The sequence below is a fragment of the Lampris incognitus genome, chromosome 19 (assembly GCF_029633865.1).
Source record: "Lampris incognitus isolate fLamInc1 chromosome 19, fLamInc1.hap2, whole genome shotgun sequence".
Classification (NCBI taxonomy): Eukaryota; Metazoa; Chordata; class Actinopteri; order Lampriformes; family Lampridae; genus Lampris; species Lampris incognitus.
The window spans coordinates 506,662-529,788 of record NC_079229.1 but is presented as its reverse complement, the minus strand read 5'-3'; the positions used below and the strand labels follow the sequence as shown (position 1 = coordinate 529,788).

The window sequence follows — 23,127 nt, the reverse complement described above, 5'->3', positions numbered from 1 at the left end:
GCATGGAGAACCAAGACGATTGGAGACCACCCTCTGTTGTAGCCTTCATCCACCTTCACTTCCGTTGTGACCTGGAGACATCTTCCACCAGTTCCACTGGTGGGGTCTTTGTTGGATCGTGCTTCGGCTGGAACCTCCCCTTGCCCTATCTGCCTTGGATGACCCTACCAGGAGCCAAGCTCTGGACGCATAGCTCTTGGGATCATTGATACACGCAAGCTTCTCCACCATAGCAAGGTGGTGATCCAGGAGAAGACACACACACACAGACACACACAGACACACACACACGCACACGCACACACACACACGCCCCACTGCTGTGAAAGTGCAGAGCTGTCACACCAGTCGGACAGATGGTGCAGCAGGAGCCACACCCATCCTGGACTATTTGTGTCCTCGTGTTTCTGTCTCAGCCAGCAGTGGTCACCTGTCGTGTCACCATGAGCCGAGTAACCACTGTTTGGAGCACTTTCAGGAGCCGAACAAAAAAATAAAAAAGCAGAGTTCCTGGTGAGAGGAAAGACAGCAGGGCCAAAGGGAAGAAGAGCAGAGGAGAACTCGAGAGAGAGGAAGGAGCAGAGGAATTTCTGCAGGTGAGTGCTCTGAGCTAAACACAGTAGTAACAACCAATGTGGGGGAGCAAGCCAGGGTAGTTTTCTCACAAGGTTTCATACGCACGTCATAAAAATGACATCTGTGTTTTATAGTTTAACTCTCTCGGAGTCTTCTAATAATCAGGATAAACTGGAAGGCTAATATCCCTGACTGTAAGTTGGCTGGATCATTTCAACACACAACTCTAGTCTCTCTAGGCTGCTAGACATGTAGACTACATTTCAAAAACAAATCAGATTTTACAGTCAAAACTGTCAGCAGGAAACAGGAAATGGGTTTTGAGATTAAGTTTACTCTTACGTTGCATTTTGGATGTCGACAGAGCTAGCTATCTCGTTTTTGAATCACGGCCTTCGTGTTTCCTTGTTATTGTTGTTGTTTTTCAAAGGAAGTGTAACGTTTTCAGAAAAACCTGCTCTTACAGTAAGAGATGTGGCTTTAGTTATCCAAGGATGGTCGCCCGTCCTTCTCTTTGTCTTTCTCCCACAGCCGGTGGGCCAGGATGGGCTCCGAGCCGAGCAAGGAGAAATTCCACTGTAACCAGTATCTGAATGGACAGGGACCTCCATCACTGGAGCACCAAGGTCCTCCATCACACCATTAGCTCTCCTCAACTGTCCATGTTCTGCTGTCTGCCTCTGAGGAACCATCTCTCTCTCTCTTCCTCTCCCTGTCTCTCTCTCTCTCTCTCTCTCTCTCTCTCTCTCTCTCTCTCTCTCTCTCTCTCTCTCTTCCTGTCTCTCTCTCTCTCTCTCTCTCTCTCTCTCTCTCTCTCTCTCTCTCTCTCTCTCTCTCTCTCTCTCTCTCTCTCTCTCTTCCTCTCCCTCTCCCTGTCTCTCCTCTCCCTGTCTCTCTCTCTCTCTCTCTCTCTCTCTCTCTCTCTCTCTCTCTCTCTCTCTCTCTCTCTCTCTCTCTCTCTCTCTCTCTCTCTCTCTCTCTCTCTCATCCCTTTCCTCATCTCTCTCAGCTAACATCTTTATATCACTACTAACCATTCGCACCATCTCTCCCCTCACCATCTCATCTGACCCTCGCTCTCTTGTGTTGTCCGACCCGTCCCTGTTGTTTCTGTCTCTAGCTAACGAAGGACTGAACGGGGCCTACAGAGGATGGACCAGCTGCCAGCCAGAGGGCCAGATGACCTGGGTGATCCTCCACAGGGACCTGCCAGGATACCCCGAGGACAACACCCTGCAGATCAACTATGTTTTCCCTGACGGCATACAGACGGTACAATTCCTGTTGTATTGAAGAGTACTTTGGGGGGTGTCTGGGTGGCATAGTGGTCTAATCTGTTGCCTACCAATCCGAGGATCGCCAGTTCAAATCCCAGTGTTACCTCCGGCTTGGTCAGGTGTCCCTAAAGATGCAATTGGCCGTGTCTGCGGGTAGGAAGCAGGATGTGGGTATGTGTCCTGGTCGCTACACTAGCGCCTCCTCTGGTCGGTCGGGGCGCCTGTTCAAGGGGAAGGGGGAACTGGGGGTAATAGCGTGATCCTCCCACGCGCTACGTCCCCCCGGTGAAACTCCTCACTGTCAATTGAAAAGAAGCGGCTGGCGACTCCACATGTATGGGAGGAGGCACGTGGTAGTCTGCAGCCCTCCGCGGATCAGCAGAGGTTGGTGGAGCAGAGACCGTGATGGCTCGGAAGAGTGGGATGATTGGGCAGATACAATTGGGGAGAAAAGGGGGGGGGGTAATAATAATGAATAGTGTGGTCTACCATACCTACTTCCTCAGAGGTCATTTTCCCCGACATGCTAAGACCTGTTTCTGCCTGTTTGTGGGCCAGATAATCAGGCTTGCAGTCAGCTTCACTATATTTCTGACATGTATGCTGTAGAGACAATGTGCGCCTGTAACCAAAGTAAGTGAAAAGCGGCCCTGATTTCAGCTCAACTAGCCAATACCCAATAATAGATGAAGACACTATCTATGATATTCTTGGATAAGTACCATACAAATAAATGATAATAATAATTATAATTATATATATATATATATATATATATATATATATATATATATATATATATATATATATATCTCAACATGGATACAGGAAAAAAAAATGATTGCATAGCAGTACAGGCCTGTTTCGTGCATCTCACACTCATCAGCTGCTAATGTTTTTTTCACAAAGGAAAAAAAAAGATTTTTCCTGTATCCATGTTGATATTCCACTCCTCATTAGTCGAGCACTCAACACCATTGACGGTTTCGGAAAAAAACGCTATATATCTATATCTATATATGTATATACTATATCTATCTATCTATCTATCTATCTATCTATCTATCTATCTATCTATCTATATATATAAGATCGTGAATAGTACAGATTTTTTAACACTATTGACACATTAAATGTCAATAGTAGGGCAACGACATTCCAAGGAATCTAGTTTCATTCTTTCTCAGGTGGAGGAGGAAAATCTGGTTAGTCTGGTTACAAAATCACAGCGCACAGACGGGAAAACAATTGTAACTGGTCTATAAAACGTTTAAGTCATTTAAAAACCATTCACAATGAGGGGTTAAGCACATGGCTCACACCCTCTGTACCGGTTCCTGTGTGAAGTACAAGGAGCCGTGAGAGATGTTATATAATTACATAGCTTCCACAGACGAAGGCACAGAAACGTACTGTAGAATCGTCAAGGACAACAAGTCAGCTAAGTTTCCCTCAGTGGCTGGTATGAAGAGAAATGTGTGGACTACTAACAACAACCCTTTAATCAATTCTCGGTAACACTTTATAACTACACAAATGAAACAGTTAAGTGTTAGTAACTATTGAATTCATCATTTGTAAAGTATTTGTAAAGTATTTGTAAAGCATTTGTTAAGCATTTGTTAAGCATTTGTAAAGTATTTGTAAGGCATGCACCAATGGTTAGTGTGTTGATAAATGTTTTATAAATACTTATTAATACTGCAGTTCATGATTGATTCATGCACAGCTGTACATGTAAATAGTTTGTTGATGGTGTACTTACACTTTCTAAAGGATCTTATGAGCCTTTAGATTTTTGTGAGTCTCAAGGTGCTTCTGGGCTTTCAGTCTCATGTGTAAATGCTTTGTAAAAAATAGATAGCCCTCAATTTACATGAGCTCATACAAAATACTTCATAACCAACTAGTAACTAACTGAATTAGTCATGACATGCAGTACTAATAAGTATTTATAAACATCAATTAACACACACTAACCATTGGTGCACGTTGCTTTACAAAAGATGAATTCAGTACTTACTAATACTTAACTACTGCTTCATTTGTGTAGTTATTACAGTGTTACCTAATTTTCCTCTCTTGATTGCTGTTCCCAGCACTCAGGTGGCGCTATTGCAGTAGTGTTACAGCATTGAGGTTGTACAAACCCCAATTCCAATGAAGTTGGGACGTTGTGTAAAACGTGAATAAAAACAGAATACAATGATTTGGAAATCCTTTTCCACCTATATATTCAATTGAATACACTACAAAGACAAGATATTCAATGTTCAGACTGATAAACTTTATTGTTTTTGCAAATATTTACTCATTTTGAATTTGATGCCTGCAACACATTCCAAAGAAGCTGGGACAGGGGCAACAACAGACTGGGAAAGTTGAGGAATGCTCAAAAAACCACCTGTCTGGAACATTCCACAGGTGAACAGGTTAACTGGAAACAGGCGAGTGTCATGATGGGGTATAAAAGGAGCTTCCCCGAAAGACTCAGCCATTCACAAGCAAGGATGGGGCGAGGTTCACCACTTTGTGAACAACTGTGTGAGCAAATAGTCCAACAGTTTAAGAACAACGTTTCTCAACCTTACAGTTGCAAGGAATTTAGGGATTTCATCATCTCCAGTCCATAATATCATCACAAGATTCAGAGAATCTGGAGAAATCTCTGCACATAAGCGGCAAGGCCCAAAACCAACATTGAATGCCTGTGACCTTCGACCCCTCAGGCGGCACTGCATTAAAAACCGACATCATTGTGTAAAGGATCTTACCACGTGGGCTCAGGAGCACTTGGGAAAACCATCGTCAGTTAACACAGTTGGTCGCTACATCTACAAGTGCAAGTTAAAACTCTACCATGCAAAGCCAAAGCCAGATATCAACACCACCCAGAAACACCCCGCCGGCTTCTCTGGCCCAGCTCATCTGAGATGGACTGACGCAAAGTGGACAAGTGTGCTGTGGTCTGACGAGTCCACATTTCACATTGTTTTTGGAAATCATGGATGTCGTGTCCTCCAGGCTAAAGAGGAAAAGGACCGTCCAGATTGTTATCAGCCCAGAGTCCAAAAGCCAGCATCTGTGCTGGTATGGGGATGTGTTAGTGCCCATGGCATCATGGGTAACTTACACATCTGTGACGGCACCATTAATGCTGAAAGGTACATACAGGTTTTGGAGCAACATATGCTGCCATCCAAGCGACGTCTTTTTCAGGGACGTCCCTGCTTATTTCAACAAGACAATGCCGAGCCACATTCTGCACGTGTTACACCAGCGGGGCTTCGTAGTAAAAGAGTGCGGGTACTGGACTGGCCTGCCTGCAGTCCAGACCTGTCCCCCATTGAACATGTGTGGTGCATTATGAAGCACACAATACGACAACGGAGACCCCGGACTGCTGAGCAGCTGAAGTCGTGCATCAGCAAGAATGGGAAAGAATTCCACCTACAAAGCTTCAGCAAGTAGTGTCCTCAGTTCCCAAACGCTTATTGAGTGTTGTTAAAAGGAAAGGTGGTGTAACACAGTGGTGAACATACCCCTGTCCCAGCTTCTTTGGGACGTGTTGCAGGCATCAAATTCAAAATGAGTGAATATTTGCAAAAAACAATAAAGTTTATCAGTTTGAACATTAAACATCTTGTCTTTGTAGTGTATTCAACGGAATATAGGTGGAAAAGGATTTGCAAATCATTGTGTTGTGTTTTTATTTACATTTTACACAACGTCCCAACTTCATTGGAATTGGGGTTTGTATGTTCGAGTCCCGGTGTTGCCTCTAGGTCATGGGGAGTGCTTAGAAAGGAAAGTGGGCGGAGTTGTATCAGGAGGCTTTCAATTCAATTCAAAGCTTTATTGCAGACTCAGGGTCCATAACAGACAAAGACGGATAGGTAAGAGACAAACCCCAGACAGAGGAACACAGAAGAAACTCCTTCGTTCCTCTGAGAAAAAAATCCATGTATTTGAGCACAGACAGTGTCAAGTGGCCAGTGGTTCGAGTGTTGCTAACAGTTGGACGACCATGAGACTGTCCCATTTGAGCCATCAGTAGAAACATCTAGAAACTGTGTCGACACATTCTGCTTCCTTGGAAAAACGTCAAAGGTACAACACCATGTACGTAACAGACAAGTCGACAACACCGTGTAACAGAAATGTCGACAACACTGTGTAACAGACAAGTCAACAACACCATGTAACAGAAATGTCGACAACACTGTGTAACAGAAATGTCGACAACACTGTGTAGCAGACAAGTCAACAACACTGTGTAGCAGACAAGTCAACAACACCATGTAACAGACAAGTCAACAACACCATGTAACAGAAATGTCGACAACACTGTGTAACAGAAATGTCGACAACACTGTGTAGCAGACAAGTCAACAACACCATGTAACAGACAAGTCAACAACACCATGTAACAGAAATGTCGACAACACTGTGTACGTAACAGACAAGTCGACAACACTGTGTAACTGACAAGTCAACAACACCATGTAACAGAAATGTCGACAACACTGTGTAACAGACAAGTCAACAACACCATGTAACAGAAATGTCGACAACACTGTGTAACAGACAAGTCAGCAACACCGTGTAACAGAAATGTCGACAACACTGTGTACGTAACAGACAAGTCGACAACACTGTGTAACTGACAAGTCAGCAACACCGTGTAACAGAAATTTGCTCGTTATGGGCAACCTGACAGGGTCATTTCCGACAACGGGCCCCAGTTCGCCTGTACTCAGTTCCGTCAATTCGCTGTGGAGTGGGGGTTTGACCATATCACCTCCTCACCAAGGCATCCAAAGGCCAATGGGAAGGTGGAAGCAGCGGTCAAAATCGCAAAGAACCTGTGCAAGAAAGCACTACAGGATGGCGAGGATGCCTGGAAGGCAATCTTACAATTGAGAAACACCCCAACGGAGGGTATGGACAACAGTCCTGCCCAACAACTGATGTCATGACGTTTGAAATCAGCTCTGCCAGCGGTTGATGCACTTCTTGAGCCACGTGTCGTTACGGATGTTGTAGATAAACTGCGGCACAGGAGACAAATCTCGAAACTCATCTATGACAGGACTGCTAAGGACTTACCTGAGCTCGAAGTGGGAGAAGCAGTTCGGGTGAAGCCACTACCAGGGGACAGGACTGGCATCTGGCAACGGGGAGTGTGTCTGCAGAAAGTGGCCCCACGGTCATATCTGGTAGAGGTCGAGGGCTCCTTGCATCGTCGCACTCGAGTCGATGTATGTATGGCAGAGCCAAGGCCATCACAAAACCCTAGGGCTGATGCAGAGGGGCCTTCGTCTGAATGCAGTGGGTCTCAGTCACAGAGTGAAATGACGGAGGGTGAGAGGGCATGCACGTTCTCTCCTCGACCCTCTCCCAGCAGGCTCTACAGCAGTCCACCACAGACTTTGGACACCTCTGCTTTCCCATCGTCACCCCATTCCCCTGCTCTCTCTCGATATGGCCGTCAGATACGGCCTCCCAACAGACTCAACCTATAAGCTCACATGGACTGGTTCTAATGTTCAGTGTTCAGACAGGCTGTTTAATTTTCTTTTTTAGATCTCGATATAACCGTGTCTTGGGTGAAGTTCATAAGTTGGTATTTCAAGAAGCGTTTTGTTAACTTAAAGGAAAGGGAGATGTTACGGGTGGTATTATAGCACCACCCAGTGGATGTTAGCTGTAGTCAATGTTACGTAAGGCACGCAGTCTCCTGCGTGCGTCAGTTCATCTCTGTATTGTTGATACTTACAGTTCGACACTAAAGCCCTTTAGCTGTTAACTTGGAGTATGCCTCGTTTTTACACACCGCTAGCTCACACATATGTAACAGACAAGTCGACAACACCGTGTACGTAACAGACAAGTCGACAACACTGTGTACGTAACAGACAAGTCCACAACACCGTGTAACAGACAAGTCGACAACACTGTGTACGTAAAAGACAAGTCGACAACACTGTGTACGTAACAGACAAGTCGACAACACTGTGTACGTAACAGACAAGTCGACAACACTGTGTACGTAACAGACAAGTCCACAACACCGTGTAACAGACAAGTCGACAACACTGTGTACGTAACAGACAAGTCGACAACAGTGTGTACGTAACAGACAAGTCGACAACACTGTGTACGTAACAGACAAGTCCACAACACCGTGTAACAGACATGTTGACAACACCGTGTATGTAACAGACAAGTCCACAACACCGTGTAACAGACATGTTGACAACACCGTGTACGTAACAGACAAGTCCACAACACCGTGTAACAGACAAGTCCACAACACCGTGTACGTAACAGACAAGTCCACAACACCGTGTAACAGACATGTTGACAACACCGTGTACGTAACAGACAAGTCGACAACACTGTGTACGTAACAGACAAGTCCACAACACCGTGTACGTAACAGACATGTTGACAACACCGTGTACGTAACAGACAAGTCCACAACACCGTGTAACAGACATGTTGACAACACCGTGTACGTAACAGACAAGTCCACAACACCGTGTAACGGACATGTTGACAACACTGTGTACGTAACAGACAAGTCCACAACACCGTGTACGTAACAGACATGTTGACAACACCGTGTACGTAACAGACAAGTCCACAACGCCGTGTAACAGACATGTTGACAACACCGTGTAACAGACAAGTCCACAACACCGTGTAACAGACATGTTGACAACACCGTGTACGTAACAGACAAGTCCACAACACCGTGTAACAGACATGTTGACAACACCGTGTAACAGACATGTTGACAACACCGTGTACGTAACAGACAAGTCCACAACACCGTGTAACAGACAAGTCCACAACACCGTGTAACAGACATGTTGACAACACCGTGTACGTAACAGACAAGTCGACAACACTGTGTACGTAACAGACATGTTGACAACACCGTGTAACAGACAAGTCCACAACACCGTGTAACAGACATGTTGACAACACCGTGTACGTAACAGACAAGTCGACAACACTGTGTACGTAACAGACAAGTCCACAACACCGTGTACGTAACAGACATGTTGACAACACTGTGTACGTAACAGACAAGTCCACAACACTGTGTACGTAACAGACAAGTCCACAACACCGTGTACGTAACAGACATGTTGACAACACTGTGTACGTAACAGACAAGTCCACAACACCGTGTACGTAACAGACATGTTGACAACACCGTGTACGTAACAGACAAGTCCACAACACCTTGTACGTAACAGACATGTTGACAACACCGTGTACGTAACAGACAAGTCCACAACACCGTGTAACAGACAAGTCGACAACACTGTGTACGTAACAGACAAGTCCACAACACCGTGTACGTAACAGACATGTTGACAACACCGTGTACGTAACAGACAAGTCCACAACACCGTGTAACAGACATGTTGACAACACCGTGTACGTAACAGACAAGTCGACAACACTGTGTACGTAACAGACAAGTCCACAACACCGTGTACGTAACAGACATGTTGACAACACCGTGTACGTAACAGACAAGTCCACAACACCGTGTAACAGACATGTTGACAACACCGTGTACGTAACAGACAAGTCCACAACACCGTGTAACAGACATGTTGACAACACCTTGTACGTAACAGACAAGTCGACTACGAATCCCAGCGTGCATTGCTTTTAGGAAACGTCCAATCACGGTGCTTCACATATTGTCGTCTGCGCTGGTGAAGGTTTGCAGCGAGCCAAACTCTTCACATAACACAGTCCAGCAGTACAGGTAGTCCCCGACTTACGAGCCCACCTCCGTACAGCCTATTACACACAGTGGTGCACACTAGCAAACTAACTAACCAGATTCAACATCTGTTACATCTCTAAGTACAAGAGAGTAACTTTATTGTGTTTCGGCTCCTCAACACTGCAGCGACAACAGTAATAAAATAACAACAACACAAAACAAAACAGCAGTAACAAAAGCAAATAGTGTGTGTGGTCTATGTAAGGTGCTGTGTGTGTGTGTGGGGGGTGGGTGGGTGAAGAGCCTACACCCACCCAGACACACACACACACACACACACACACACACACACACACATGCAAACAACTATACACATATATGCATATTTATTAAGGAAGAGCCAACACCCACACACACACACACACACACACACACACACACACACACACACACACACACACACACACACATATGCAAACAACTATACACATATATGCACATTTATTAAGGCAGAGCCCCCCCCCCCACACACACACACCCACACACACACACAAACAACTATAAACATATATGCACATTTATTAAGGAAGAGCCTACACCCACCCACCCACACACACACACACACACACACACACCCACACACACACACAAACAACTATACACATATATGCACATTTATTAAGGAAGAGCCTACACACACACCCACACACACACACAAACAACTATACACATATATACACATTTATTAAGGAAGAGCCTACACCCACCCACACACACACACACACACACACACACATATGCAAACAACTATACACATATATGCACATTTATTAAGGAAGAGCCTACACCCACACACACACACATATGCAAACAACTATACACATATATGCACATTTATTAAGGCAGAGCCCACACACACACACACACACACACACACACACACACACACACACACACACACACACACACGTATGCAAACAACTATACACATATATGCACATTTATTAAGGCAGAGCCCCCCCCCACACCCACACACACACACACACACGTATGCAAACAACTATACACATATATGCACATTTATTAAGGCAGAGCCCCCCCCCCCACACACACACACATATGCAAACAACTATACACATATATGCACATTTATTAAGGAAGAGCCTACACCCACACACACACACACACACACACACGTATGCAAACAATTATACACATATATGCACATTTATTAAGGAAGAGCCTACACCCACACACACATATGCAAACAACTGTACACATAGTATGTGTATAGTTCTTTGCATGTGTGTGTGTGTGTGTGGTACACTGAAGACCACACTTCAGTACCATCAGTCCAGCACCAGGCTTAGTGTCTTTAGTGTTCTTTGTACAAAAGCCTGGTTGCTTGGTGGAAGAAGCTGTTCTGGAGCCTACTGGTCTGGGCTTTGAGGCTGCGGTACCGCTTGCCTGACGGTAGCAGCTGGAACAGTCCATAGTTGGGGTGGCTGGGGTCTTTGATAATCTTACAGGTTTTGCTGATACAGCGTCCAGTGTATATGTCCTGGAAGGAGAGAAGCTCGCATCCACTGATGTCCTGGCCGTCCGCACAACCCTCTGCAATGTTTTGCGGTTGTGGGCAGTCCAGTTCCCATGCCAGGCGGTGATGCATCCAGTCAGGATGCTCTCGGTTGTGCCTCTGTAGAAGGCGCGTAGAATCCTGGACCCCATGCCGAACTTCTTCAGCCGCCTGAGGTGAAGGAGGCGTTGCTGGGCCTTTTTCGCTACCTGGCAGGTGTGTTCATCCCAGGTGAGGTCCTCGGTAATGTGGACACTTGAAGCTCTTGACCCCCCTCTACGGCAGTCCCGTTGATGGTGATGGGGCCCAGCCTCCCCCCTCGCTTCCTGTAGTCCACAATCAGCTCCCTGGTTTTGCCGGCGCTGAGAGAGAGGTTGTTCTCCTGGCACCACGTTGTTAGGCTGTGGACCTCGCTCCTGCACGCCGCCTCGTCACCGTCGGCATCACTGTCGTGTCGTCAGCTAACGTCACCACTGTGCGTGACGCTCAAAACACGGCGCGGTTCGTCGGCCCGCGGGAGAACAACGCGACGCCTTCGTCACCATGTTCAGTCGGATCACGTAAACGCTGCTGTGTGCGTTGAGTTTCGACTTACGCCTTGTTCACACCGAAAGACACAAAATAGTTTCGCGCGACGAGGTTACATACAAAGTCAATGCAGACGCGCGACGAGGGGCGACAAGTCGCTCTGTCGCTCCGGGCGACGTGATGACGCGCGACGAGGGGTGACAAGTCGCTCTGTCGCTCCGGGCGACGCGATGACGCGCGACGACAAGTCGCTCTGTCGCTCCGGGCGACGCGATTCGCGCTGTAGCAGCGACGCGATGACGCGGAGCGACAATCGCTCGAGGCGACAGCGACATTTTCGCGCTGACGCTGTGCGCGAAAGCCAATCAGTGTCGAGAGTTGAAGGACGTCACGATTCCCGCTTGTTCGTTCGAAAGAACGGAGAGAAAGGAGGCGGTGAAATTCCCCGAGTCTCGGCGTCTCCTGGTCGTCTCATGAACCCGCACACGTCGGCGTTTGGTTCTCCTGAGGGACCTTGTCAACAACACGTACAGAGCAGCAATTCGCAGTATACCGGCCATGGTTGATGACGGACACAAATGGCGGGAAGACGTTGTCGGTATATATACTGCTCAAAAAAATAAAGGGAACACCTAAAAACACAATATAGACCTCGATGAATGAAATATTTCAGCTGAAAATCTTTATTTATTAGACAGAGGAATGTGTTTAGAGCAAAATAACCTAAGAATGATCAATGGAAATAAAAATCCTTAGCCCATTAAGGTCTGGATTCAGAATCATACTCAAAATCAAAGTGGAAAATGAGAACATAGGCTGATCCAACTTCTGTGGAAATTCTTCAAGACGATTCAAAATGAGGCTCAGTAGTGTGTGTGGCCTCCACGTGCCTGTATGCACTCCCTACAACGTCTGGGCATGCTCCTGATGAGACGACGGATGGTCTCCTGAGGGATCTCCGCCCAGACCTGGATCAGGGCATCGGTCAACTCCTGGACAGTCTGTGGTGCGACATCACGTTGGCGGATGGTACGAGACATGATGTCCCAGAGGTGCTCGATTGGATTCAGGTCTGGGGAACGTGCAGGCCAGTCCATAGCATCAATGCCCTCGACATACAGGAACTGCTGACACACTCTGGCCACATGAGGACGAGCATTGTCATGCATGAGCAGGAACCCAGGGCCCACTGCACCAGCATATGGTCTGACAATGGGTCTGAGGATCTCATCCCGGTACCTAATGGCAGTCATGGTACCTCTGGCTAGCACGTAGAGGTCTGTGCAGCCCTCCAAGGATATGCCTCCCCAGACCATCACTGACCCACCACCAAACCGGTCATGCTGGAGGATGTTGCAGGCAGCAGAACGTTCTCCACAGCGTCTCCAGACACTCTCACGTCTGTCACATGTGTTCAGTGTGAACCTGCTCTCATCTGTGAAGAGCACAGGGCGCCAATGGCGAACCTGCCAACCAGGATGTTCTCTGGCAAAGGTCAATCGGGCTGCACGGTGTTGGGCTGTGAGCACAGGCCCCAATTGTGGACGTCGGGCCCTCATACCATCCTCATGCATTCTGTTTCTCACTGTTTGAGCAGAAACCTGCACATTAGTGGCCTGTTGAAGGTCGTTTTGTAGGGCTCCGGCAGTGCTCCTCCTGTTCCTCCTTGCACAAAGGACCAGATAGCGGTCCTGCTGCGGGGTTGTTGTCCTGCTGCGGCCCCCTCCACGTCTCCTGGTGTACTGGCCTGTCTCCTGGTACCTCCTCCATGCTCTGGACTCTGTGCTGGGAGACACATCAAATCTTCTTGCCACAGCACGCATTGATGTGCCATCCTGGATGAGCTGCACTACCTGAGCAACTTCTGTAGGTTGCAGATACCGCCTCATGCCACCTCTAGTGGTGAGGGCACTAGCAAAATGAAAAACTAACCAAAGATCGGCCAGAAAAGATGAGGACAGGCAAATGGTCTGTGGCCACCACCTGCAAATCCATTCCTTTTATAGGGGTTGTCTTGCAAATTGTCTAATTTCCACCTGGTGGAAATTAGACAATTTACCAACAGGTGAAATTGATTCACAAATCAGTGTTGCTTCCTAACTGGACAGGTTGATATCTCAAAAGTGTGATTGACTTGGAGCTACATTGCATTGCTTATGTGTTCCCTTTATTTTTTTGAGCAGTCAGCGTCCCGTTAGGGTCGCCACAGGGGATCATCCACTGTGTCGACCCCTAACGGGAGCAGCCGAAGGTAGTAGTAGTAGTAGTAGTAGTAGTAGTAGTACTGATAGAGAGATCAGAGACAGCGTTTAAAACAGACTGGATCCAACTGCCCTCCCTGCAGGATTTCACGTATGTGCATTTCAATCTGTATTAATCCAAATGATTGCATTATTCAAGCCACTGATACAGAACTAAGATGTAGAGTAGCAGCAACAGCCCCAGTAGTAGCAGTGCTGTTAGTGGGAGTAAAAGTTGCTGTAGCATTAGTAGCAATTGTGGTAGCAGTAGTAGTAGTGATAGTAGTAATCATAATAGTAGTGGTAGTGCAGCAGCTCTTCAGCCGTCTTATCAAATTAGGTCTTGTATGTTTGAAGCAGGTCCTGGGTTCGAGACCCGAGGTAGTCCAACCTTGGGAGTCGTCCTCTGTGTAGAGTTTGCATGTTCTCCGCGTGTCTACGTGGGTTTCCTCTGGGTGCTCTGGTTTCCTCCCACAGTCCAAAGACATGTAGGTCAGGTGAATTGGCCATATTAAATTGTCCCTAGGTATGAATGTGTGTATTTGCCAAATGATTGACTGGTGGCCTGCCCACAGTGTCTCCCTGCCTGCCGCCCAGTTACTGCTGGGATAGGCCCCCGCGACCCTGAGAGCAGGATAAGTGGTTTGGATACTGGATGGATGGATGTTTGAAGCACCAGCAGTTGCATTTTATCTAACTGTAGTAGTCATAATGGTACCATTAGTACCTGCAGCAGTAGCAGTTGTAGTAGTAGTAGTAGTAGTAGTAGTAGTAATAGTAGTAGTAGTGGTGGTAGTGGTGGTAGTAATAATAGTAGTAGTAGTAGTAGAAGTAGTAGTAGTTGTGTGATCTTATTCCCTATCTTGCCTCTTTTAGGAGAAGCATCCTCATCCTGGCCAGCCCTACACAGGGTTGCGCATGTGGGCCTACCTGCCCGACAACCGTGAGGGTAGGAAGGTCCTGAGACTGCTGGACAAGACTTTCAACCTGCAGCTGCTCTTCACCGTAGCCACCAATGAAAATGGAGAAGATGTGGTCGCCACAGCAGCTATCCCCCTGAAAACACAACCTGATGGAGGAACCAAGATGTGAGTGTGTCTGAAAGACTCTAGTGGCAACACCAACTGGTGTGTGTCTGTGCGTGAGAGAGCAAGAGACAGACAGAGAGAGAGAGAGAGAGAGAGAGAGAGAGAGAGAGAGAGAGAGAGAGAGAGAGAAATTGAATTTTAAAACAAGTCTTTATTAAACAGGAAACATACTATAACATGCCATCTTTTTAACAATATGAACAAAAAGTCTCTCCTTCACATTAAGCTGTTCAGTAAAGGATTAATTTTCCATCACAGAATCGATTCACATATCAACTGAGAGAGAGAGAGATTTACAAAACCCATTATTAGCACTTCCTCAAACTTAATAGTGATAAAACTGAGGTCCTCCTAGTAGGTACTAAATCTGCTTTGGCTGATCCACGCGTCATTGAGTTTTGTGCAGATGATGATTTTATACTTATCTGTTGTGTTAACTTTTTATTGTCTACCCTGCTTTGTTTCGACTTTATGCTGTCTGATACAGTGCTGCTTGTTTTTTACTGTGTTCTGTAAGGTGTCCTGAGTGCTGTGAAAGGCGCTCACAAATAAAACGTATTCTTAATTACTATTATTATTATTAATTATATATCCATCCATCCATTATCTTAACCGCTTATCCTGCTCTCAGGGTCACGGGGATGCTGGAGCCTATTCTAGCAGTCATTGGGTGGCAGGCGGGGAGACACCCTGGACAGGCTGCCAGGCCATCACAGGGCCTATTATTATATAGACAAAAGGATTTCAACTACAAATTGAATAGTCAAATCAACTCTACTTGCATAGCCCAACATCACAAATTACGAAATTTCCTCAGGGGGCTTTACAGCAACACAACATCCTGTCCTTAGACCCTCACATCGGATAAGGAACAACTCCCTAAAAATAATCCTTTAACAGGGAGAAAAAAATAGGAAGAAACCTTGGGGAGAGCAACAGAGGAGGGATCTCTCTTCCAAGATGGACAACGTGCAATAGATGTTGTGTTTATACAATTTACATGATACATAGATAAATGAATAAAACCTTAGCCAACAATACAGCAGGACTTTCCCTCATTACACAAATTTGAAAAAGAAAACCAAATCTTCATCATCTCCCACTGAGTACAATAGTCCCCCAAGTTCTGGAAAAAGGTAATTTCTGTTTGGATGCTCTGCTTCCCTGTCGTACTCCTTCAGCATCTTCAGCTCTTCTTCAGAGAGTTTTTAATCCGGATGTAAAATGTCTCATGTGCGGCATATAGACCTCATGTTGAGCAGCAGAGCTACCACCTCGGTGTTGTTGAGTCCTGATCCTGCTGCGGCCACTAAGTGCTGTAGGGTGATGTTCCACCAGAAACATCGCCCAGTTTCTAGGAAACCCTACAAGTTTCTGGGAAAGTTCTGGAGTGCGCTGATCTTAGACATCTAGCCTGGCTCCATGAATCAAGGGCTTCTCCAGCAACCAGTGAAAAGAAACTGCAGGCTCCAACCTTTCACCGCAATTTCTGTTGAAACTCAGCCTCCTTATGCATGACAGTCTTGATGATGAACTCGTCATCCTTGGTCAGATAGAAAACTGACCCGCTTGCTTGCCACTAGGAAAGCTCGATCAGGGGCTCATTACACAGTGAGTACTGGCAGTCATCCGGTCTGATGACTGTTTTCTGAAATAGCGGAAAGCCACAGGAATGTAGGTTTTGAAACGAAAGTCTGGGGAAATGGTGGTCTGAGGTCAAATAGCTGCCCTTGCTGGGGAAGAAGATACTTTCTACCACGTAGAAGTCTTGCATCAACACGTCTGTCTCTGGCTTGGAGCTCAGGTTACCCACTGTGTAACTTATGCCCAGCTGGATGGCACCTTTCAAGGCGGAGAATGTGGTCCTCTTTTGGGTGGTCTCTCCTGAGGCATCCATGCCTCTGTGGCCAATCTTCTTCCCCTGACTGGGCTGGCCTGAGGAAGAAGGTATCTCTGTGATGAAGGACTTCTTTGCAGCGGCGTTGGTAGTATATGTTTGGCATCCCTTTCATTGGAGTCTAAAGTTGGGGTCATGTCGGTGCATGATCAAGTCAGTTCTATTGGTTGTTGTGGGTTTAGGAGAGCTGGCTTGACATTGATTGGCACTGGCAGAGTAGTTTGGGAGAAGGAGCTATCCTTCTCCCAAACTACATAAAAGACAGAGAAGGAGATGATATAAACAGGTAGAGGAAACAGTAAGAGGAATACCACCCAGTGCAACACACTCATCATGACGGTACTTACTTAGTCTTTAACTTTGTAGAACCTTTTCCTTTATTGGTCTTAAGCATCTTTCTGAGTGCTGTTATGTGTTTCCTCAAACGGAAACATTTTTTTTTCATCCAACAAATCATAGCAAACTACTTTCTGCAAAGACAACACGCTTTCAATAAATGTTCTTGTATCTGTAAAATACTCAGATACTTTCACAGATTTTCCAAAGGTGTCCTCTAAGAAACCATTAATTTCCTTTAGTGAGTGCAGATCTCCACTGTGTGACTGTGAGTCTGTAACAGAGATACACTCAGAGTCAGTGTCATACCATATTTCCTCCAAATTATCCTCTCCAGCAACACTCTCTATAACACATGACTCACTCTTTCTCTCCTTTGCACCCTCAGCCTGACTTTGATCAAATCCAGGTGCTGGCCTTTTTCCGCTGCTTTCTCCTGCTGCCGGTGTTTCCTCTACTCTTTTCCCCTTTTCTGTTGTGACAGTCGGGACAGCCAAGCTTTCATCAATTACATCCCCACTGCCTGAATCAACTCGATTTGTCCCTGCCTGATGATCTGCCTGCCCACAGTATCCCTCTTCTGCCTCGGACTCAGTCGGCGGGGCGCCACCCCTCCGCAGAGCTGCGACATCCGTTGGCTCCCCTTCTGGCGGAGCACCGGGGTTAGTGCACTCATCGGCCGGCTCGGCCTCCGGTTCAGGGTGCCCCTCAGCTGACCTGTGAGGGCAAGTGTTCCGCTTGTGCCCACATACCCACACTCAAAACATTTAATGCTGTCTGTGCGGGCGTACACCATGTAATGTCCCTCCCCATTTTTCACTCTGAAGGAAATCTCCAGCGTCTCTAACGGACAATTCAGATACATGAACACCTGTCTCCGGAGTGATTGGAGATTTTTCAGTTTACCGTTTGTACAGCCTAACCCCACAGTTCTAAAACGGCTTGCCAGCTTCCTGAAGCGCTGCAGCTCCTGCTCCAACACCTCATTGGAAATGAACGGGGGAACACCGGAGACGGTGACCCGGGTGGAAGGCACGGCGAGCGGGTAAATCTGCCGATAGACGCCATTCAGAGAGACACTGCTTGCCATTAGCTCAGCCACAAAACGCTCTTCTTTCAGGAAAACAACCACAGCTTAGTTCAACCCAGAGGCATAGGACAGGTTGGCGTGTCACACGTGGTCTCCCACAGCCAGGAGAACCGCCTCTATCAGAACAGATGGATCAGGCTGAACCCGCACTCCATGTCAGAGAGAGAAAGCGTCTCCGAGGACGCCATCTCTGTCACACCGAAAAAATAAAATACCACAAACAAAACACACAGACTACAGCAAATGTAGCCCACGACAAAAAAATAAAAAAATAAAAAAAACTCAATCTGAAAGCATCTGTCATGGTTGTGTGGTCTGGGTCATCAAGGCTCACCTGTTCCCCATCCCCTAATTAGTTTTTCTGCTCACCTGCGCCCCATTTACCTGAGTAACCATGGTTGCCCCATTTACCTGATTGCCCCTGTTTTGCTCACCTCTTCCCCATTCCCTGATTGACGAGCCTGTTCCTGCCCTGCCCTGCTTGCCTGTCCTCAATTTCCCTGATTGGCTCTCCAGCAAGTTGTGTATTCCCCCTGGTTGCCCTGGCGCTTTGTCGGATCGTCACAAACACATATACACTATATGGACAAAAGTATTAAGACACACCTCTTAATCATTGAATTCAGACCCATTGCCACAGGTGTATAAAATCAAGCAGCTAGCCATGCAGTCTGCATTTACACACATTTGTGAAAGAATGGGTCGTTCTGAAGAGCTCAGTGAATTCAAGTGTGATACTGTCATAGGATGCCACCTTTGCAATAAGTTAGTTCGTGAAATTTCCTCCCTGCTAGATATTTCACGGTCAACTGCAAGTAGCACTGAAAAGTGGAAGCGTTTAGGGAAAACAGCAACTCAGCCACAAAGTGGCAGACCACGTAAAGTCACACAGTGCTGAGGCGCGTAGTGCGTAAAAGTCGCCAACGCTCTGTTGACTCAATAACTGCAAAGTTCCAAACTTCCTTTGGCATTATCATCAGCACAAAAACTGTGCACCAGGAGCTTCATGGAATGGGTTTCCATGGCTGAGCCATTACATGCAAGCCTTACCTCACCAAGCACAATGCCAAGTATCAGATGGAGTCGTGTAAAGCACGCTGCCACTGGACTCTGGAGCAGTGGAAATGTGTTCTGTGGAATGACGAATTACGCTTCTCTGTCTGGCAGTCTGATGGATGAGTCTGGATTTGGTGGATTGCCAGGAGAACGTTACCTGCCTGACTACATTGTGCCAACTGTAAAGTTGGGTGGAGGAGGGATAATGGTATTGGGTTGTTTTTCAGGAGGTGGGCTAGGCCCTTAGTTCCAGTGAAGGGAAATCTTAATGCTTCAGCACACCAAGACATTTTGGACAATTCTATGCTTTCTACTTTGTGGGAACAGTTTGGGGAGGGTCCTTTTCTGTTCCAGCATGACTGTGCCCCAGTGCACAAAGCAAGGTCCATTAAGACATGGTTGGCTGAGTTTGGTGTGGAAGAACTTGACTGGCCCGCACAGAGCCCTGACCTCAACCCCATCGAACACCTTTGGAATGAACTAGAATGGAGATTGTGAGCCAGGTCTTCTCGTCCACCATCAGTGACTGACCTCACAAATGTTCTTCTGGATGAGAGGGCAAAAATTCCCACAGACACACTCCAAAATCTTGTGGAAAGCCTTCCCAGAAGGGTGGAAGCTGTTATAGCTGCAAAGGGGGGACCAACTCCATATTAATGCCTATGGATTTAGAATAGGATTTCATAAAAGCTGTTGTAATGTTGGTGTAATGGCCAGTTGTCCCAGTTGTCCCAATTTGTCCATATTGTATATGTTGACTCTTGGTTGCTGGATGCTTCGTGCCTTGTCTGAGTCTTCCTTGTTGTCTTTAGCTACTGTTGCACTGTAAATTCATTTGCCTTGTTAAAGCTTTGCTCAATCCCAGCCTGTCCTTGCTGTCTGCATTTGGGTCCTTTCTTCCTGCTCCTGGCGTGACAGCATCAGCCCTAAAGACAAAAAAACAAAACAAAAACAAAGCAAAAAACAAACAAACAAAAAACAAAACACACAACAAAAAAAACCCCCAAACTATTGTAAAGTGGATAAATACATCGAATTTACCAACAGCAGGTCTTTCTCACCAAACACACTCACTCAAACACCGACTCCCAGCATGCACTGAGAGAGAGAGAGAGAGAGAGAGAGAGAGAGAGACAAATGTTAATGTTACATACTGGTATATGTTGCTGTTACTTCAGGGTATCAGTGTAAAAACTATTTTAACGTTGATGCATCAACTTCCTTCCTGCTAACGCTTCCTTTCTTTATGTGTGACCGTGCAGTGACAGCTACCCAGACCCAGACTACCTGAAGAATGTGAGGAAGATCCTTAAAGACAAAGGCATCGAGTAACAGGCAGACTGGAGGACAGAAGAATCGATGTTGGATGACAGATGAAGTTGTAAATCAGTAGAGAGAGAGAGAGTAGAACAGTACAGTAGATATCTGGATTTCCAGAGACTGTGTAGAGTAAATCGCCAGTTTTTTTTTTGAATGTTAGATTCTATTAGTTAGATTGTGTAATTTTTATATGTAATGTGTACAAAATATAAACCATTTTCTCAAAAACATATTCAATATATAGCATGTGATAAATACCAGCTCAACTTTCCATATATAGATGTAATTTTAGTTTTGAAATATGTTTAATACAAAAAGCCAGATTTAAAAGCATAACAATAAGTTGTGTGTTTTGTGGATTAGTTGTTGCTAATGATCATGTGATGACTGTCTATACAGGACAACATAAAGTCGTATCCCTGAAAGAAAATGGCCACTCCCGGTTCCGGCCACTCCAGCCCTGGTTTCTATATTATGTGTCCTGTCTTGTCCTGCTCTGACAACACCATCCCAGTCCTGAGTCCTGACCGGTTTTCCTCTGTTACCCATTTGCCCCAAAGCATTGTTGATTATTTAATCAAGTTTCTGTACATTTAAGTTTGGCTGTTTAGTTTGTTCATTGTCAGAGCTTTCCATGTCTGTACCATGTCATCACCATGTTACCATGTCTGTAACGTGTCCGTACCATGTTACCACATCGTTACCATGTCTGTACCATGTTACCTGTCTGTACCATGTCATCATCTTGTTACCATGTCTGTACCATGTTACCTGTCTGTACTATGTCATCATGTCATCACCATGTTACCATGTCTGTACCATGTTACCTGTCTGTACTATGTCATCGTGTCATCACCATGTTACCATGTCTGTAACGTGTCCGTACCATGTTACCACATCGTTACCATGTCTGTACCATGTTATCATGTCATCACCATGTTATCATGTCATCACCATGTTACCATGTCTGTACCATGTCATCATGTCATCACCATGTTACCATGTCTGTAACGTGTCCGTACCATGTTACCACATTGTTACCATGTCTGTACCATGTTATCATGTCATCACCATGTTACCATGTCTGTACCATGTTACCATGTCTGTACCATGTTATCATGTCATCACCATGTTATCATGTCATCACCATGTTACCTTGTCTGTACCATATTACCATGTCTGTAACGTGTCCGTACCATGTTACCACATCGTTACCATGTCTGTACCATGTTATCATGTCATCACCATGTTACCATGTCTGTACCATGTTATCATGTCATCACCATGTTATCATGTCATCACCATGTTACCTTGTCTGTACCATGTTACCATGTCTGTAACGTGTTACCATGTCTGTACCATGTTACCATGTCTGTCCGTACCATGTTACCATGTGTTTACCATGTTTGTACCATGTTACCATGTGTGCTCCTGATGCCCTCGTGTTTCCTACCAGTAAAAATTTTTTTCAGCTGTTACCACGTCTGCATCTGGGTCCTCAGTTCCTGCTCTCACCGTGACAGTGTTGTTTTTATGTCTTTGCTTTCCGAGAAGGAAAGCGATTTAACCCAAATCCTGTTAATAAACACAACCCCTTGTTTTCTCTAACACTTCTCTTTTCTCCGGTTACTGTGAACACAAGACTTAAGAGTGTGTCATTTCAGACTGTGTCCTGTACTATGACGTATTTGCATCTGTCTCAAACAAAACCCGTCATCACGCGACCGTGCTATTGGAACAGAGGCAAGAGGGAGTCAAGGGAAGTTTAAGGAGCTTTAACAAAACTGCCAACTAATCATATATCATTCTGTGGAAATGCGCTTTATGATATATATTCAAATGCAAAGACGTATATCAATATCTCTCCTCAGCAGTTTCCCCTCTCATACAGGTGTAGGGGAGCTCTGCTGCTTATTGTGCTTATTTTTCTTCCCCTCCGTTTTGCCCTTCCTACCATTGTGCTGCTCGCTTATTGGTCCAGATTGCCGAGCGTGAACTTTCCCAGGGTGATGGCAGGCCCTTCTGTTCTCCTCAAACTGAGTTACGGCCGGGCCCTCACACACACACAATAAAGTCTAATCACATTGGCTGCTCCCATTTGGGAAGCCTCCGTCTTCCAGCAGCGCCTCTTAAACCACTTTCTCCTGGACGCTCCCGAACACACTAATCTGTCCACGACTGGCAGCCCGACGCTGTTGCAGGTGACACGGCCAATGAAATCTGTCTTCACTTCAGTGCGCGCGCGCACACACACACACACACACGCACGCACACACACGCACACACTCACACGCATAAAAAACAGATCAAAAAGCAGGTTTTCTCCACACTTACACACAAAAGAGCTGCGCACATCTGACAGATTAACGTGCGTGTACGCGCACACT

General features: G+C 46.0%; 1 protein-coding gene across 1 annotated transcript; it reads left to right on the top strand.

Annotated features, from left to right (window-relative positions):
- Positions 1-452: 452 nt before the first annotated feature.
- Positions 453-20,821, top strand: dtx3la (deltex E3 ubiquitin ligase 3L a). Its single transcript, XM_056299798.1, has 5 exons — positions 453-596; positions 1,108-1,202; positions 1,697-1,848; positions 14,830-15,041; positions 20,683-20,821. The coding sequence occupies exons 2-5, from the start codon at positions 1,121-1,123 to the stop codon at positions 20,750-20,752; spliced, it is 516 nt and encodes a 171-aa protein (XP_056155773.1). The 5' UTR covers positions 453-596; positions 1,108-1,120; the 3' UTR covers positions 20,753-20,821.
- Positions 20,822-23,127: the final 2,306 nt, after the last annotated feature.

Bases quoted from the DNA above. Each gene is read 5' to 3' on its own strand.
- dtx3la (XM_056299798.1), top strand. From the start codon at position 1,121: ATGGGCTCCGAGCCGAGCAAGGAGAAATTCCACTGTAACCAGTATCTG. The intron at 1,849-14,829 runs GTACAATTCCTG...TGCCTCTTTTAG, and splicing joins TCCCTGACGGCATACAGACG to GAGAAGCATCCTCATCCTGG. The intron at 15,042-20,682 runs GTGAGTGTGTCT...GTGACCGTGCAG, and splicing joins CCTGATGGAGGAACCAAGAT to TGACAGCTACCCAGACCCAG.